Source organism: Thalassophryne amazonica, chromosome 6 (assembly GCF_902500255.1).
Source record: "Thalassophryne amazonica chromosome 6, fThaAma1.1, whole genome shotgun sequence".
NCBI lineage: Eukaryota > Metazoa > Chordata > Actinopteri > Batrachoidiformes > Batrachoididae > Thalassophryne > Thalassophryne amazonica.
In genome coordinates, this window is record NC_047108.1 from 103036395 (window position 1) to 103054865 (window position 18471).

The window sequence follows — 18471 nt, forward strand, 5'->3', positions numbered from 1 at the left end:
GCATGTCCCCTTTGCAGTAACAACGCACCTGTTGAATAATGTCCTTTCTGTAGATCTTGGAGAAGTGGCTCACTCAATCAATGTCTCATTCATTCCTGGAGTACAGCATTATGTTATTCATATCAAGGAGGAAGCTGCTGCCTATATAAGTTCTTAACTCCCCTTTTTTGAGATGATCTGGTTGAGAGTATTCATGCTATGTTTGATGGTTACTATATGTAGACAGAAATCTGTGCTTATTCTCTCTTTGTTGTCCTGCTGATCCCTACAGTTAGAGGTCACCACAATGGATTTTTCTCCTGCATCTTAATCTGTCTTGGGCCTCTTCATCAGTCACACTTGTATATCTGTCTTAGCTACATCCAACTACCTCTTCTCAGTTGGGTATTGCGCTGCAGTTGCTGTACCCACAGGTCATGTCAGGTCTGGGGGCATGCGCTGGTGCAATGCATTGCCACATTCACCACAACACGGAACTGCCCTGGGTCTTGTATAGCAATGACCCAAGCAGACAAGCAGACATCCGCACTTCTGGACAGTAACCATCTATCTGTTGTAGCCAAGTGATACATGGACATCCCTAGCCTTCTTCAGTCACTGGGGTCCTCAACAGTGAGCCACCTGCTTGCTGGATCATGCCCTAAGAAACATGGTACATGGCCAAAATATCGTACCTGACACCCCCCTCTCAATGCAAGTGATACTCCTCATCTTAGTCTCCCTATTTGTTTCACAGAAAGTCATTTTCACCCTGAAGAAACAAAGTACCAAAGGCATCTAGTCATTGCCAGAGGTCACCAATTATCATCCAAGTCTAACAAACATACAGCAAGACAAGAAGCAGCAGGACCCTAAAGAGATGGACTTTCATTCTCCTCCAAAGGTATCGGCATCAAAAAAACATCTCTGTCCAGTGACCTCATGACTCAATAAGTGCTTCCCAAGCATCTCTCGATCTGAAAGGCTGAGGACCTAGAGATATATGAATGTCACTCCAGAGATAAGTGAATGTCCCTACAAGTTCACTACTGTCACCACATTCAGATACATTTCTGAGTACAAGAAGCAATTCAAAACTGGATCTTACTTTGATCGAGGATAATTGCAAACCCAGACACTGAGTCCTCACTCAACTTTGCAAGTGCTTCCACTAGGGGATCCGTCGACTCGGGAAAGATTACAGTATCATTGTCACAGAATTAGTATGCCTCATCTATCAGTTTTGCTGAGTAACCCAATCATTTAATTAATTACCATTTTATGTTTTTTTTAAATCAGAAACACGATCAAACATACTTATTAGTCATAAAATCAAGAGTTCTTTGTTTTGTAGTTTTCAAGCAAAGACAACTAAAAAAATTTGCCAAGAATAGTCTTCTCTGGATGTTGGGACAGTTGTGGAGGAAGCCATGTTTGAGCACGTGTTCGACTTTGTTTTCACTGTCTCATGTTTTCATAGTGTGACTCCTTTTTGTAGTCATCCTGGTGAGGTCCTTGGGGCTTTATTTGTGTGATATTTCCTCAGTGCTCTCTTTTTGTCTAATGGAGAGACTTTTTATGATGGTGGTTGCCCGTCCATTTTGGGATGGTCCATTTTGGGATGGTCCATTTTGGGATGCTTTCATACACGTCAGTCCGAGACAAACCAACAAACAGAAAAACTGTCATGATGCTTCAGGTTTAACCATGTTTTTTTTTCTGTACCTTGCCCCGTGGTATATGTTCTTAATTACGGCAGATTCCACACTCCGGAAAAAAGGGTGGCGCTAGTGCACCCTGAACTGGTCCTGGATGCCAAACGTCGTAAAAACACATAGAAGAAGAACTTCAGATAATGGCGCTGTTCCCTTCAAGATTTTGTAGTTATTTATCTTTGGGCCGACTGTGTTGTTTTAGGAAATATGGGTCAACAATTGATCAATATTCTCGCTACGTTGCCTGCCGGTTCAGGTAGAGTTAAAATGCTTAAAATTGAACTTGTTCACGGTGTGTCACTCTGCATAGATACCATGTTAGCTGAACCTTTGCTAAGCTAATGTTAGCCGTTTCTGGATGTTTTAGATAAACAGCGAATGAACGAGTTTCACTGTCATTCCTACATGTGCGGCATGAAAATCTTTGTTTCAGAATATAGCAATGAATGATGGGACTATATGGATGAAATTAAAAGCCTTTAGAGGGCTTTTTGTTTGGTAATCAGTTTTTTTTTTCATTGAACTGGCTCGAAAATGGTGGAAACTGTCCTTTGCTTTAGGCGCCTGAAGTGGCATTTTTATTTTGAATGTTTTTAATTGTCCAAATGACAGTGGCTTAAAAACTAAGAATGTTTGGTATTTTCTTTCATAAATTTAGTGAATTAACTGATTATCAGGATTGTCCCAGCATGCATTACATTCTTGAAAACACCATCTCTCACTCTGGCTCAAGGACCATCTTTTGAAAAAACAGAATTCATCAAGATCTATCAGTGTTAGAGGATGCTTGTCCAAAGACAAATGGCAGTGATCATATGGGACTATTAAGCTCTGATGTAACACATCACGTGATAAATCTGTTTCCCGGTCCAAACAAAACACTTATGGTTATGTAAATTGACGAGATTCAAAAAGGTCAGGGTAGGAGGCCTACCTGATCAGTTGTAGCTACTTCTGTTTCTCATCGGCTGGGAATCTATTAAACGACAGCTCTAGTGATGTATTTGACCTATTAACTCGGTCGCACATCCGGGAACTCTGCCTGTGAGGTCTTAGCTTCGAAAGAAACTCAGCTGATGTAGACGACCAACAACCACAAACAGCTGACAAAGCGCGTTTTTTTGTTGTTGTTGTTTGTTTTTTGTTTTTTTTCTCCTTTGAACCCGGAAGTTGAAAATGACGTGTTGCGTTACATCACGCTTAACAACCGTTGGTTGCCTGATTTACAAATGACTCAATAGTTTAATGTTTTGGTTTTTTTTAAGTTTTTAATTCATTTTAATCCTTAGTAAATTTCCACAGTGTTGCTCTAATGAGTCATTTGTCTGTCCCTCTGTTTCAGGTTGACCACATCTAGACATTACTCATCATCCACAGTCAGATGTGGTATTGGTCGATATGTTGCATCCAGACTTCAGTATGCAAACAACAAATACGAAGGTTTCCTCAAAAGACGATATCCTCGTTTGTATCAGATTCATCACACTTTTATAGAAGGTAATCATCCATTTAATTTATATCAGAAAGTCTTCAGCATTTTATGAAGCTAACTGTATATTTTGACAGGATCAAAATGTCACCTTGTAGTGGTTTTAGCTGCACCTTATAACACCAACATTCAGCGTTTTTTGTGCAGTTGAATCTGAATAAATATTTTTCCTTGTAGAAGAAATTAGAAATGGTTTAATTTGAATATTAGGTTCATTTATAATCAGAATCTGGTTTATTATCGATGGGTTTTGATCTCTGAGGAGTTTGTCTCGGTGTCATGGTACAGAAGTGTCATAAACATTCACAAGAAAAAAATGAGAGACACCATTAATGATGTGAAGTTCAGTATACAATAAAAATGGACAGGACATTGACCAACAAGAATGTGCAATTCAGCAAAGGTGGGCAGTGGTTCTGCATGAATATATCGTGCAAATGATTCATGATGGTCAAAGATAAATTGATGTCCCAGAGAATTATGTGTGTGGGTGGGGCGGAGGGGTGGGGGTGACTTTGGCCTTGTTCATGAGGCCAGTGGTAGATGGGGGGGAAAAAAAACCAGCTGCAGCAAGGTTTTGGTCCTGATGGTCCTCAGCCTCCTGTCAGAGTTTTATACAATATATATATGTGTGTGTATATATATATATATATATATATATATATATATATATATATATATATATATATATCTCATGATCTCCCTTAGCGTTGAGGACAAAGTGTCTGTCGTTTCTTGACACTCAGAATAACCAACTTGTGCTGATATTATTTCATAGCCTGTAATTCTAAGATGGCTCTTTTCAAATACTGAATGTTGTCGTCGAAGCATGACTTGCTTGTAATCTTAGATTTCATAAAGGCTGTATGAAAATTCAGTAAGATATATCTTGTATATTATATTCCAATTCTAAGGTGGAACTATGCTAGTATATAAGGTATATCTAAAAGGGAGAGTAGAAAAGAGTAGAGTAGAGCCACTTAGGTGCTTGGTCTTGAGAACCAGGGATGGTAGGTATGTACTTTTGCACACCTGTTAAATTTAAAATGTTATTAGCATGTTGATTTGTATAATTAATAATTCACAACATAGTCAACAACACACTTCAGCCTTTTTTGAAATTAAAAGAATGTGATATTAATTCAGTTAATTGTAAAACTTCATATTCATTGTCATGGTTATTTTTCCAGGATTCAAGCTACTTTTTTATGATGCCAAAGATGTGGGGAGAATAAGAGCAAAGATGCTGTGTCATGTAATACAATTCCAGGATTTACCCTACAGGGAAATGGAGAAAGTCAGACAGGTGTGTGTGTGTGTATGTGTGTGTTTGCTGAATACAACTGTGCTAAACATCTGGACCCAGTCATATCACGTACCAGCTACTATTCTGGCACGCCCAGCTGAGCATGCACAATGAGTCACATACCACGCAGACTATCTAATAATCCTGACCATAACCCTCCCCTTTACATGTGAATTTGGTATATACTTACATGTTAAGAAAATAAAAGTCAGTCATAAGTGTGGCAAATGTAAGTTTCTGATCAAAAAACACTTCCTGATGCAAAATCAACAAGGCTGGATGCAATATGTAATATGCGCCACGTCCCCGGGATGCGCATTCAAAACAGATTATTATTATTTTTTTTAAATAACATCGTCTCTGTTTTGTTTGTTTTTCTTCACTGCTGCAAACTCACTCCCCAATATTTTAGCGAGTCGCTGTTGTCGCTCTCATGCTGCAGGGTCAGCCTGCTCTGTGTGTGAACATAGACTGTGTAAGGGGTGTTTAAGGTATGATCGCATTAGCTACAAGCAACAGAGGCAAAACAGTGACTTGCCATTCATTTTCAATCGGAGTGTGCGTTTTGCAGTGGCAAGAGACAACGGTTGTTTTGCCACCAGCAAGGTAGGACCAAAATAGGCCAGAAGTCTATTTATGCAAACACTGAGTGACGTCACACGGAGATTTCATTCAGCATTTAAAAAAGTAAAGGCAGCTGCTCACTCAAAAAAAAAAAAAAGATACTGGAAAACGCTGCGAAATGGCTTATTTCTGTATAAATCAAATGTGTTTGTCATATATTTCATAAAAGTTAGCAAAAAAATAAATACTTCCAAATCTAAAAATGCTATTTTTGTAACCAGATAACACCTCTGAAGTGATTTACAAGACATCTTTCGGGTTGTTAGCTTGCATGTCCCTGAAATGCCCATCAAGCAACAAAACCAACATTTCCTCATTTAATGTAACTGTACTTTGGACAGCATACATGAGCAAACCAGACTGCATTACTCCATCCAGAAAGGTCACAAGAATAAATGGAATTGGTTAACTTAATTTTTTCAACCACACCACAAACCTTTTTTCTACCACACCACAAACCTTTTTTCAACCACACCACAAAGCTTTTAGGTTCAAACATTATTCATGATCTATGGACAACATCACATGACATGAAATATAACACAATATAATGAAATGTAAAGTTTGCATCACATTTAACTTTAAATGAAATTGGCTCAGGTCGTGGCTCTTAAAATAGATTAAAAAAATTACAAACCTTGAATTATATATTTTATTTTATTCTACTTTGCTTTAACAAATTTGCAACCAATGCTGAAAGCACAAAAAGAATAAGTTATATCAGAGTAATGTGAAAGAAGCCACTATCATTTAAACATTTTACACATGGGATATTTAAATCAGCTATCTGGTGCTTGACAACACAGTTCACTGATTGATGCATTGCTGATGATGCTCTGTTGATGTTGTGGAATTTATGGATAGTTTGATTGCAGCACTTGAGTTTGAAGCTGAGTGAGGAATCTGAGCATCTGGGTTTGTGATTGTCCTGAATCAAAACTATGATTCATGCTTTTAATAACTTCCTGGAATTAGCCATCAGAAATGTATCTGTATGTGGTGAAAGTGTGGAACTTGCAGAGACATTTACTTATCTCAGCAGCGACATTCATGTCTCTGGGTCCTTGACCTTTGAGCTCGAGAGACACCTGGGAACAGCTTATGGAATCACGAGGTTGCTGGACAGAGGGGTTTGACAGTGCCAATGTCTTTGCAGAAGAACAAAGGTCCAAATCTTTAGGGTCCTTGTCCTAATCCTGTCTTGATGTATGGTTGTGAGACTTTGGTGTTAATCAGTGACCTAAGGTGACAACCGTATGTCTTTGGTACCAGGTCCCTTTGAAGGATCCTTGGTTACTACTGGAATGGCTTTGAATCAAATGACTGGTTACGTAGGAAGTCTAAGGTCAGGAGTATCACTTTTGTTGTGGGGGAGCATTAGCGTCAACATTTTGGCCATGTGGCGAGTTTCTCTGTGTATGATCAGGACATACTGTAGGCGCCTGTGTGTCAAGGACTCCAGTGGTGGCTAGAGAAGGCCAAGGATACGCCCATGTTTCACATGGCTGTGACAGATAGATGGGGGGATGGACCAGTTGTCTGCCTGTGTGGTTGCCATCCAGAACCCAAGGTGGTGTCGTGGGTGTGTTAAACCGCAGCACCAGCACCTTCTCCCAGACTTGACTGACGCAGTACAGTTGTTCAGACCTCGAGGTGTTGTGTTTAAGGTGTGCAGTTATTCTGTGTTTTTTCCATTATGCGCTGTACTTGCCTTTGTTTCAGTTTCGCAGAAACGTGATCAAAGCCATCCCACTGCTGATGATATCAATGCCTCCTTTTGCAAACTACTTGATTTTTGTCTTGATGTGAGTGACTTTGTTTTTTTCTTCTTTTAACCATTATGTTGAAACTTGAAACTCTGATTCATACTCGTATTCTGAACTTTATCTTGAAATAGTAACACCTTGTATGTTGGATTGTTTTTGCTGTCTTTATTATATCACACCATCCCCTTGTCTCGTTTCTCTTCATAACCGCTCACTGCTGTTTACTGCCAGGTACTTTTTCCCGCGTCAGCTCCTGATCCCTCATTTCTGGACTCCGAGGCAGCAGGTAGAGTTTCGGGGAGTATATCACTCCTTCAGAGCTCAACACCACCAGCCAGTGCTCAGAGGGCTCGAGGACATGAGCCAGCAGGTCAAAGACGTCCGACTTAATGACCTGTACACTAAAGTAGGTGAACAGTTCATATTCTCAACTAAAGGAAATCCCTGTAGTGTAGTGAGGACCATAACAGCAGGATGAGATGAATTGTGGTGTATTTTCAGGTTCAGCGTGGAGGACACCCCAAAGTGTCGGAGATCCTCGCTGTTCGAAGCCTGTTTTCTCGACCTCCACTGGGTATAAAGAGAATGAACGTGGACCAAATGGTCAGTAAAACTATATTAACCTGTACCAATGAATGCAAGCACTGCTCGTTCAGCAGATATTTAATGTGAAAATGTTGCTCAAAACATTTTAACACTGTGCTCCATCTTCATGCCATTTAGAGGCATATGTGCCGCCTGCTCTTCTTGACGCCTCACCTCCCAGGGTTTCTGATTGGCCGAAGGTTAAAAAGCCACGCGCTGGAGCTGCTCCTGTTGGACCGCGCCCTCATGAGGCTCCGCCCTCAGCAGCTGACTGAGTCAGAACTCAAACAGGTCAGTTATTCTGCACAGCCTGGCTGGTCATCGGTCAACCCTGATTCTCAGGATAAATGCTTCGTGTTACTTGGTTACAAATTGATTTTTCTCTTTCAAGGCTTGTTATGTCAGAGGCCTCAGTTCTGATGGGCTGAACCTTAACCAGTGCCACGAGTGGTTATCCCAGTGGCTTCAGGTGTCAACTTCACTGAAAGGTATTTTTTCATTTAATCTCTTTTCAGGGGTGCCCATTTCCCTTGGATCCCCAGTTTCCTGTGTTTTTTGTCTCACTAGGAAATGTTTTTGAGATTAGTGTAAATCCAATGTAAAATTCTGTGTGTGTGTTGGGGGGGGGGTGTTGATCTCGGGGCTCCACTTTCCACGGTTTGTAGACGGACCATGTGCTTTGTTTATTTTGGTAAACAGTCCCCTGTATGTCACAAGAGACAAGAGTCCTGACTGGACCTTTTCATGGGTGTGTCCTCACAGTGAATCAAAGTGCCACTTGGTTGAGCGGTTTAACCGTTGTAGGGACTGAAAAAGTCATGCGACTGCTGTCCGATTCAGAAAGCTCACTTTTCTCCTCATGGAATCGCCACATAGTTAAAATATCCTTTTGTCTGGCTTGATGACAGCTTGTTAGTTGATGCTACAGGTTGCCATCCTAACAGTAATCAGGGTTGTTTGAGTTGCTGTGGTTAGACAGATGGTGCTGTGATGCAGTCCTTTCAGAAACATTACGTATATGTTCTCAGATTAGTTGTGAGAACATAATAAGTAAGTCCCTTCGGCTGCTCCCTTGTTTGTACTCGGGGTCGCCACAGCAAATCCAAGGTGGATCTGCATGTTGAATTGGCACAGGTTTTACGCCGGATGCCCTTCCTGACGCAACTCCACATTACATGGAGAAAAGTGGCAGGGGTGGGATTTGAACCCGTTTCTGCACTGAAACCAAGTGCATTAACCACTTGGCCACCACCCCTGCTATGTGAGAACATATATAAACTGGAGAACATGAACAAACGTAAGTAAACACTGCCAGTGAATATAAGTAACTTGTTTTTTTTTTAAGATATAGCATATATATATGTGAGAACACACACACACATATATATATATATTTGGCCTCAGATTTACTCAGTTTTGCTCCTAGAACCTCCTATTTTTATTTATTTATTTTTTTGATCAAAGCCCGCCGTACCTTCCCTGCACCTTCCCCTCGGTGGCATCATGGCCCTTTGGGCCATTCCAGCTTTTTCCATCATGACCTGTTGGCACCCCTGTGTTTTTGAGGCGTCACTTATCTAATGTTTAATGTCATTATCACTGATTTTGTTGTCATTTTTACAGAATCTGAGGTGTCACTGCTGTTGTACAACCTCGTATTGCTTTCTGTCAACTACCCAAACAGCTCCAGCCCTCACTGACAAATCTGAAGTGCCGTGATCTCGAACGAGTGTCAACTGCTACCTTTTGCCAAGAAGATTAACAGAACAAATTAAGGTGGCTCCAGGTTTTTTTTGTTTTTTGTTTTTTTTGGGGGGGGGTGGGGGGGGGGGAGAGATCTCATGTCAGGTTAACAGTAAGAAGTTCTACAGTGTCTGTTCTGGAAACTTTAGAAACATCTTGTTTAGCAATTAAAGTTTAGGAGAAGTGACTAAATAAATTCCACCAACCAACCAGGAAAGGCAACCAGTTACCAGAACATTATCAGTGTGAAATATGTCACTGTGTATCTGTAAATGAAAAGCTTGCTTTGTGTATCATTTTAGAACATGTATAAGTAGTACCTCATAAAATACTTTAAGTTGTGATACATAGTCAATAATGCAGCTTGCAGTTGTTGCGTTGTCTGAGGCTCAAAGATTAAACACAGAACAGAGTACAGAGCAGCATGTTCATTAGCACTTTACGGCCAGTTGATATGTTGGTGGAACAGCAGGTTCACATTTCATTCTTCAAAATGTAGATTTTAGGTGGTTGTTGTTACCAACAAATGAGAACTGAATTTAGTTAACTCACGTTGTGACTTTTGCCCTGAGAGAACAAGTACAACAAGAGAAGGAAGAGAGAAGGAAGTAATTGTCTGATTATAAACTGTCAAAAGTCAGTTGACTGAGTACAGTTGATATTAAAAAAGGTTCATCTAGCTATTAATTGTAAAGATATTTATGCTCATCTGAGAAGCTAAATGTGTTGGTGTTACACATCGTGGGCACTTTAATTAGTTGATTAGTTGCTTTGAGAGTTTAAACTGGCACATCCTCTTGTATTAGTCAGACCACACATTTGCACAATTTATTTATTCTGGCCAGAGTGCCGGTAGAAAGAGGAAGTGCACACCAGTTTTGCAGGTGCAGGTGTAAAAGGTAAATTGTTTTACTTCCTGTGTCTTTTTGCACAAATTGGCAAAACAAATTTGAAATGTGAGCTGCAAACATTCTGTTAATAAATCTTCTGAAATATGTTGAGTTTTGAATAATGTATTGCTGTGCCAGTAACATGTGGGACTGTATCTGAAATAAACACCTTTCTTCTTTTTTCATTGTTTGCATTTAAATTTCAATCAAAAGTCAAATGTAAATAAAGGGTCTTTATTAATAAAACCAGAAACTGGGTACCAGCAAGATAAAAATTGACTTCAAATGATTCAAAGTCCATAACGGTACAAGGAAAGTAAAAGTTAGTATTCCTCAGGGCCAATGTTAAATCAGACCAAAAAAAACAAAGAAATCCGAACATCATTTTGGCCTTCCAAATCATAATCGGCGGCTGAAGAATGGCACTGCAAAACTATGACATATTTTGACTTTGAATATAAAAACATTGAATAAATATGAAAACATTGTTTTATACATCTATAAAACAGAAGTAAATATGAAGTTTCTAAAAATGAATCTCGGATATGCCCTGAATAAGGAGCTCTTATTTGAGTGTGACCCTGAGTCACATGACCTTGTAGCCACTGTGGATGCTTCTCAACATGCAGGAGAAAACAAGAAGAGTGTAAATTACCTTTCCCAATGGCTCTGGCATAATCCCAGACCATGACAGACCCTGGCATTGGGACTTGCTGCTGATAACAGTCTAGATGGTCATTTTCATCCTTGGTCAGGAGCATGTGGCATCCAGTTCTTCCAAAAAGAACTGGAATACTGATTTGTGTGACCACAATACACCTACAAACTGTGTGATGGTCCAATCCAGATGCCTCTGAGCCCAGAGAATTTGACACTGCTTGTGGACAAGGTTAGCATAGGGCTTCTTTTTCTCCTTTTTTTTTTTCTTTTTATTTCTTTTTTCTTTTTCTTTTTTTTTTGCACAGTTGAAAGTGGCATTTTTAAATACAATTCCATATTGTATTGCTTGACAAAAATATGGAAACAAAAGATTTCCAAAACTAATCCTTTGCTCATGTGGTTATATCAGCTATTGATGAATGAGTTCTTGATTCAGTGCCACCTGAGAGATCAGACGTCAACGATATTTAGATTCAGCTTGCACCCTTGCCCTTTGCACACAGAAATTTCTCTGTGGTGCATAGGAAGAAATATGCAAATTATTTCCAATCTTTCTTTGAGGAACATTGTTTTTCAACTTTTCACTTATCGACTCACACATTTGTTGCCAAACTGAAGATCCTCCGCCCATTTTTGCTCCTCAAACAGTCTTTCGTGGATGCTGCTTTTGTACCGAATCATGATTGCAGTCACCTGCTGGCATCACCTGTTTGAAATAACATTTAACTTTTTTACTGTTATTTTGCTACCTTTTGTAGTAGAGCTGCATGTCAAGTTTGTATGCGCATCAAAAATCTAAATGCAGCAGTTTTGTTTGTGCTGCTATTTTTCATGGATTAAGGTTTAAAAAAAAAAAGCTTTTCTGTGTATATAAAAGGCTTACTTCTCAAATATTGTTCATGAAAGTGTTAAAATTCTTGTCACTGAACACTTTCACCTTTGCAAATACAGCTCATTTTGCAGTACATCCAATAAGCTTCACAACTGTGACCACGTGCAATGTTGCCAGTATAGAACCACCACATCTAGTTTCTTCACCTATTTATTAATTTTAAAGATCAGCTGCACCTTTCAGAGTGGTTTGTTTTTTGTGACAAGTCCAAAGCACATCTGTGCCATAATTATGCTGTTTTATTAACAACTTGATATGCCACACCTGCCAGGTCGATTGATTATCTTGGCAAAATTAAGTGTTAACTGACAGATTTTTACCTCAGCCAAGGAGGTTATGTTTTCGGTCGCATCCGTTGGTTGGTTGGTTGGTTTGTTAGCAGGATTACTCAAAAAAATCCTCAACGGATTTCAATGAAATTTTTACCAGGGGTGTATCTTAGCCTAACTTAGAAGTCATTACATTTTGGTAATGATCCAGAACACGATCTGGATCCAGTAATTTTTTAAGGATTCATTATCATTGCAGGATAGGGCCAATTTCAACATTTTTGTATGTAACTTCATGATGACGGGTCACAAAGGCTGAACAAAAGTTATGACACAACAAGAATTTAGCATTTCTTTCTCCTCATTGAATAAACTTATTAGAAAATAAAAAAAAACTTGTGTAGTTCATGCAGTTTCTCTTTATAAATACATTTGCTGAAGATCTAAGGGTTTAACCCTCTGGGACCGACGGCGTCATATATGACGGCTGAGACCAAGCTTTACTAAATTATAAATAACTTTTTAATGACATGAGATAGAAACTTACCTTTTTTTTTGCTGAAAAGTTAACTCTGCTGACTTTCGTGTGATGACATGAGCAATGTGAGTGTCCAATCGTAATTGGTTCACTGTCACATGGTTTTCCAAAATCCAATCATAGGGCAGATTCACTTCACGTGACACAGCAAAGATTGTTTTTTGGAGTGATGTGTTACTAGTTGGCCTATCTGAATAGCCCCTTGGCTGCTCCAATGCACTCTGTGCCATTACGCACAGCGAAAGTGAAAGCAGACTGAGAGCCTCTCATACAAGCTCACATGCTCAAACAGTGTGTGAGTATCAGGAATGCTCGACTAGTTTTCCTGAGAATCCTACTGAATAAGCCTGTGGCAAGCTCTCTCGCTCCGGCGTAAAGCACTGTTTACCATATCAGTGGAGCGAGGGGGGAGGAGCTGCCCCTCAAACTGAATGAGCCTCGAAGTGTGAATGTTGCTTTCAGAGAACAAACACAGTCAACTTCATAGTAGAAGTTTGTGATGTGACCTTTATGTAATAGCAGACAGAAATTGCTTTGAGATGAAGACAAACAAAATGCATAGACCATTTTGTATATATTGTTCAAAATGTGCATTTGTGTTTATTGTTTGAACCTTTTTGTTGTACAGTCTTTCACACAAGAGCCCAAATTACCTTTATAAAGTGTCAAAACAGTTGTTTATTATAGTTTGCTGTGTGTTTTGAATGAATGTGTGTGGAAATTTATTTACCGCTTTACTTTTTCCTTTCTTATTTCTGATTGTAAACCATTATTACACTTAGAAAATACAACTATAGCATATATATTTTGAAAGTACAGGTTGTCCTGAAAAAAGAGACATAAAACTTGATTGCGGGATGCAGGGAGAGCTGTTAACAGCAATAATAAAACATTTATGCCAGGCGAGTGAACTGTCCAAAAAATGCCCTCAGACCCCACAGGGTTAACCACTGAATCTGAAACATGACGGTAGATGCGTGAAACGACGTGGAATAAATGTCTTTGCCAAAGGGTATTCCATGTGACGTCGGTGACCCTATGGCCTTGGCGGAGGTTTGCGCTCTCCGAGTGCTTCTATTTTTTTTTTGTTTGTTTTTTTATGAATTTGTGAATTAAATTTAACAGAAACAAGCCTTGTGTGTGCATCAAAAAGGCCTTGGCTCTTTTAGTTCACCTCATGAAAAATAATCAGTGGAAAAAAAGTGTTTACATTTTTGTTGCATGTACCAACTTCACATGTAGCTCTACTATAAACAAACATTTACTAGACATTATGGTCCCTTAAAGAATAAAATAAAGCCACACAAACCAATAATAGCTAATATAAGATTAACATGATAATGGTAAAAATTGTTGTAAATGTATCTCTTTTTATCAACTACCTGGATAATCAGAAATATTTATTTTTCCATCAGAATGTGGAAAAGTCAGTGGAATGTAAAACCATGATCAAAGGCTAGTTTTATTAAGCAGCTCAGATCCTTGTTCTCTCATTTTCCAAAAGCAAAATGAGTTAATGGGACAGATTACACAGGATTTCACACCCCAGTGATCTCCAAACATGAAGCTGCATGTTGTTGATTTTCATAAAGTGTGAATAAGTGCCCCACCTCCAGTGATCAACAGACTGATGGAAATTCTGGAGCCTGTTGCAGAGATCATGAGATTTACGAGCACACTAGGCTGCTTTCACACTTGAAATGAATGACGTATCTCCCATTTTAGTATTCTGTTCTGCTGTTGTGTGAATAAAAGATGGAGCGAGTGATGCATAAAAGTCGATCCATATTTCTGCTCACTTCTGACCTTGCACATACGAAAAGCTTTAACATGGATTATTTAAATGTATAAAGATCCTTTCTAGAGTGTGAGGTAGTAACTTCATAGAACATGGCACTAAACTGAAATATGTGTGTTGTTTTTGTTTTGTTTTTTCCAGATGGCACATTGCAGCGGTTCTGGTACCCCATACTCCTGCGGCACTCCCCATAGGACCTAGAGGGCCCAGTCGTACACCTTTCCAATTCCACAAAATACATGTAGACTGGTTGGTCGTGCTCCCAAGATCCTTGTAATATCTTTCCAAAGAGCTGGTCCACCATTCCACAACCAGGACAGAAAATGGATTGCTCCACCTGGCTCTAGGGTTCGATGAAAGGTCTAAGTCTAGTCCCCTGGCATAGGCTTTCCCAGGGAGTGCCATGCAAGTCAGGGAGCTGGCCGCCCATCTTAACTGAGCGATTGGTGGAGAAGTGCCTTAGTCAGGGAGGTGACCAAGAACCTGATGGTCACTCTGTCAGAGCTCCAGCAGTCCTCTGTGGAGAGAGGAAAACCTTCCAGTAGGACAACCATCTCTGCAGCAATCCAACAATCAGGCCTGTATGTTAGAGTGGCCAGACAGAAGCCACTCCTTAGTAAAAGGCACATGGCAGCCCACCTAGAGTTTGCCAAAAGCACCTCAGAACATGAGAAACAAAATTCTCTGGTCTGATGAGACAATGATAGAACTCTTTGGTGTGAATGTCAGGCGTCATGTTTGGAGGAAACCAGGCACCGTCCCTACAGTGAATCGTGGTGGCAGCATCATGCTGTGAGGATGTTTTTCAGCAGCAGGAACTGGGAGACTAGTCAGGATTGAGGAAAAGATAAATGCAGCAATGTACAGAGACATCCTGGATGAAAACCTGCTTCAGAGCTCTCTTGACGTCAGACTGGGGTGATGGTTCATCTTTCAGCAGGAAAATGACCCTAAACACACAGCCAAGATATCAAAGGAGTGGCTTCAGAACAACTCTGTGAATGTCCTTGAGTGGCCCAGCAAGAGCCCAGACCTGAATCTGATTGAACATCTCTGGAGAGATCTGAAAATGGCTGTGCACCGATGGTACCCATCCAACCTGATGGAGCTTGAGAGGTGCTGCAAAGAGGAATGGACAAAACTGTCCAAAGATAGGTGCACCAAGCTTGTGGAAGCATATTCAAGACTTGAGGCTGCAATTGCTGCTAAAGGTGTGAATGCCCTCTGTACATTAACTCTGTACTAATCAATTTGCAAACATAAAAAAAACAACAACAAAAAAAACAATGTTTTTCATGTTGTCATTATGGAATGTTGTGAGTCAAATTTTGAAGGGAAAAAAATTAATCACTGTATCTTGGATTAAGGCTGTAACATAAAATACGGAAAAAGTGAAGTGCTGTGAATACTTTCCGGATGCACTGCAGTATTGGTTTTATTGAACTTGTGTTGTGCACCAAACACCACAGAAAATTTCTTGTATGTGAAAATGTACTTGACAAAAAACTTGATTCTGAAAACTTTCCCATTTGCTCACAATGTTCTACAACACTGATTTTACCACAGATTACACCCATTTTCCAGACGAGACTACTGTGTCAATGGACAATAACAAGTCAGGTAAACACATTGTTCTTTATTTTTACCAACACAACAGAATGAAATTGTCTTCACTTTGTCAGTTTTCCTTCTTTTGAGTTTCAACGTTCTGGCATCACCACATTTAAGGCTTAGACTCTGGCTTTTTGTTGGAGGTGCAGCACCACCCAACTCCTGACACTATAAACTCATTTTGTGGTACAGAGTGTTGTTGGTGTTGTTATTACATGTGTGACCCGACCGGTTAGCACCATAATCCAAGCCTTTCTGGCTTTATTACCATGACTGGGTGCAATGGTGCTCTGTGGGGGTGCTGTATTTACTTCAGCGTCATCTGGGAAAATGCTTTAACTGGACAGTATTTGAAACAAACCAATTTTTCAATGAAATGCATGTTGTGTGGCTCTTTCTTTGCCCATATATGCAGCTTATATGTTGCAAAACATCCTGACAACATCAGAAAAACGTCCTCACTATCAATATCAAAGCTATTCTCTTTGGAGTCTGGAATCTGCAGCTATATCTTTATTCTTATTCTTTTTTTTATGTTTTCAGACAAAAGTATGGATCATATATGGACACAGCACACTTACAGACAGTACTGTCCTCCTGCAAACTTCCTCTTCATTGTACAGGTAAAATTTATATGAAAAATGATGTTTAAGATGAATACGCCTCCTTGGATGCAATGGAAATGATAGTGCAGCTACCGATCAGTACATATACGTTCTGGAGGAAGGTGCAGCCTGTTAGAGATGTCATCGCACAGCTCAAAAACACTGTGTGCTGTAAACACAATTTTTTTTTTCTTTTTTTTTCTCCTTTCTAATCAACCACTGAAACAATAAACCAAATGAGGACCACAGGAATGTTGTATACTCCATGAACAGTGTGAAAATGCCAAAAGCTTTGTAACTAATCACCACTTTTTACATTCAGCTCAGATGTCGCTTATACGAGGTCTGTCCGTAAAGTATCGTACCTTTTATTTTTTTCAAAAACTATATGGATTTCATTCATATGTTTTTACGTCAGACATGCTTGAACCCTCGTGCGCATGCGTGAGTTTTTCCACGCCTGTCGGTGACGTCATTCGCCTGTGAGCACGCCTTGTGGAAGGAGTGGTCCCGCCCCCTCGTCGGATTTTCATTGTCTGGAAATGGCGGAATGAAAAGGACTTTTTTCCATTAGAATTTTTTCAGAAGCTGTTAGAGACTGGCACCTGGAAACCATTCGAAAAATTATCTGGCTTTCAGTGAAAATTTTACGGGCTTCACAGAGAATAAGGACTTTAAACTACAGGTTTAAGGACCCCTTTAAAGGACGGTCGGTGCGCCGCGCTGCGAGCTGCGACGATGCGGCACAAACCACTGGATCATTTCTAAGCTGATGGCTCTGTGGATACGAGACCGTCGTGTGCTCTTTCTCTGGTTATCACAAGACCTGGACATCAGCCATTTTCTGGCAGATTTCACTTTTAACAAGAGATTTTGTCATGGAAAGCCGCGCGGAGGCTTCGCGCGTCACGACCGATTCGCTGATGAAGCGAGACAAAGGAACACCTCCGTTGGGACATGTTGGGACATGTCCAGCTCTCCACAAGTTCTTTATACTCACTCGACTGGTAAGCACTGAAAGCCGAGATAGACATGTCCCAACTTGTCCTCTAACACGCCGAAAAGTGAAATCTGCCAGAAAATGGCTGATGTCCAGGTCTTGTGATAACCAGAGAAAGAGCACACGACGGTCTCGTATCCACAGAGCCATCAGCTTAGAAATGATCCAGTGGTTTGTGCCGCATCGTCGCAGCTCGCAGCGCGGCGCACCGACCGTCCTTTAAAGGGGTCCTTAAACCTGTAGTTAAAGTCCTTATTCTCTGTGAAGCCCGTAAAATTTTCACTGAAAGCCAGATAAATTTTTCGAATGGTTTCCAGGTGCCAGTCTCTAACAGCTTCTGAAAAAATTCTGATGGAAAAAAGTCCTTTTCATTCCGCCATTTCCAGACAATGAAAATCCGACGAGGGGGCGGGACCACTCCTTCCACAAGGCGTGCTCACAGGCGAATGACGTCACCGACAGGCGTGGAAAAACTCACGCATGCGCACGAGGGGTCAAGCATGTCTGACGTAAAAACATATGAATGAAATCCATATAGTTTTTGAAAAAAATAAAAGGTACGATACTTTACGGACAGACCTCGTATATCTGCCGATTGACTCACTGAAGCCGTGCTGTCAGACTGTTCCTTCAACATGAGTGAACAACTACGAGAACGTAAGCAGACACTCCAGTGAACATATTTATGCACTCTGTGTATTAGCTGCCATAAATAATCATGCATGTTGAAGGAATGTCTCTGTCATCGACGTGCCACAGCACCTTCACCCACGAACAATTCCAACCTCTGATTGAAATCCTACACTGTCAATGTGCTCATCTTTACATCAGCCAAATTGAGCCTGACCACATCTGGACCTGAGAAATGATACAGAAACCTAAACATGTATCATTAGAGAACACCACACAATTTTCTCTTCAAACACAAGGATGTGGCTGCAGATATGAGAGTCATATGCTCGGCGGTCGTGGCTGCAGGTGCGAGACATTTCCATGCAGTT

At 40.3% G+C, this 18471-nt stretch overlaps 1 protein-coding gene and 1 long non-coding RNA gene across 2 annotated transcripts; one reads left to right on the forward strand and one right to left on the reverse strand.

The window, feature by feature from the left end:
- Nucleotides 1-1819: 1819 nt before the first annotated feature.
- LOC117512802 (LETM1 domain-containing protein 1-like) lies at nucleotides 1820-9239 on the forward strand. The gene is made up of 9 exons (XM_034173026.1): nucleotides 1820-1950; nucleotides 3037-3191; nucleotides 4374-4489; nucleotides 6836-6918; nucleotides 7111-7285; nucleotides 7381-7482; nucleotides 7603-7755; nucleotides 7856-7952; nucleotides 9088-9239. The coding sequence occupies exons 1-9, from the start codon at nucleotides 1835-1837 to the stop codon at nucleotides 9162-9164; spliced, it is 1074 nt and encodes a 357-aa protein (XP_034028917.1). The 5' UTR covers nucleotides 1820-1834; the 3' UTR covers nucleotides 9165-9239.
- Nucleotides 9240-15875: 6636 nt separating this feature from the next.
- On the reverse strand, nucleotides 15876-18235 carry LOC117512803. The gene is made up of 2 exons (XR_004561385.1): nucleotides 18050-18235; nucleotides 15876-16803 (listed from the first exon to the last, which is right to left on the reverse strand). It is a non-coding gene; the product is annotated as an uncharacterized LOC117512803 (long non-coding RNA).
- Between the last annotated feature and the right edge of the window lie 236 nt (nucleotides 18236-18471).

Excerpts from the sequence above, each read along its gene's own strand:
- LOC117512802 (XM_034173026.1), top strand. The coding sequence starts at position 1,835 with ATGGCGCTGTTCCCTTCAAGATTTTGTAGTTATTTATCTTTGGGCCGA. Across the intron at positions 4,490-6,835 it reads AAATGGAGAAAGTCAGACAG|TTTCGCAGAAACGTGATCAA; the intron begins GTGTGTGTGTGT and ends CCTTTGTTTCAG. Across the intron at positions 7,756-7,855 it reads CTGAGTCAGAACTCAAACAG|GCTTGTTATGTCAGAGGCCT; the intron begins GTCAGTTATTCT and ends TTCTCTTTCAAG.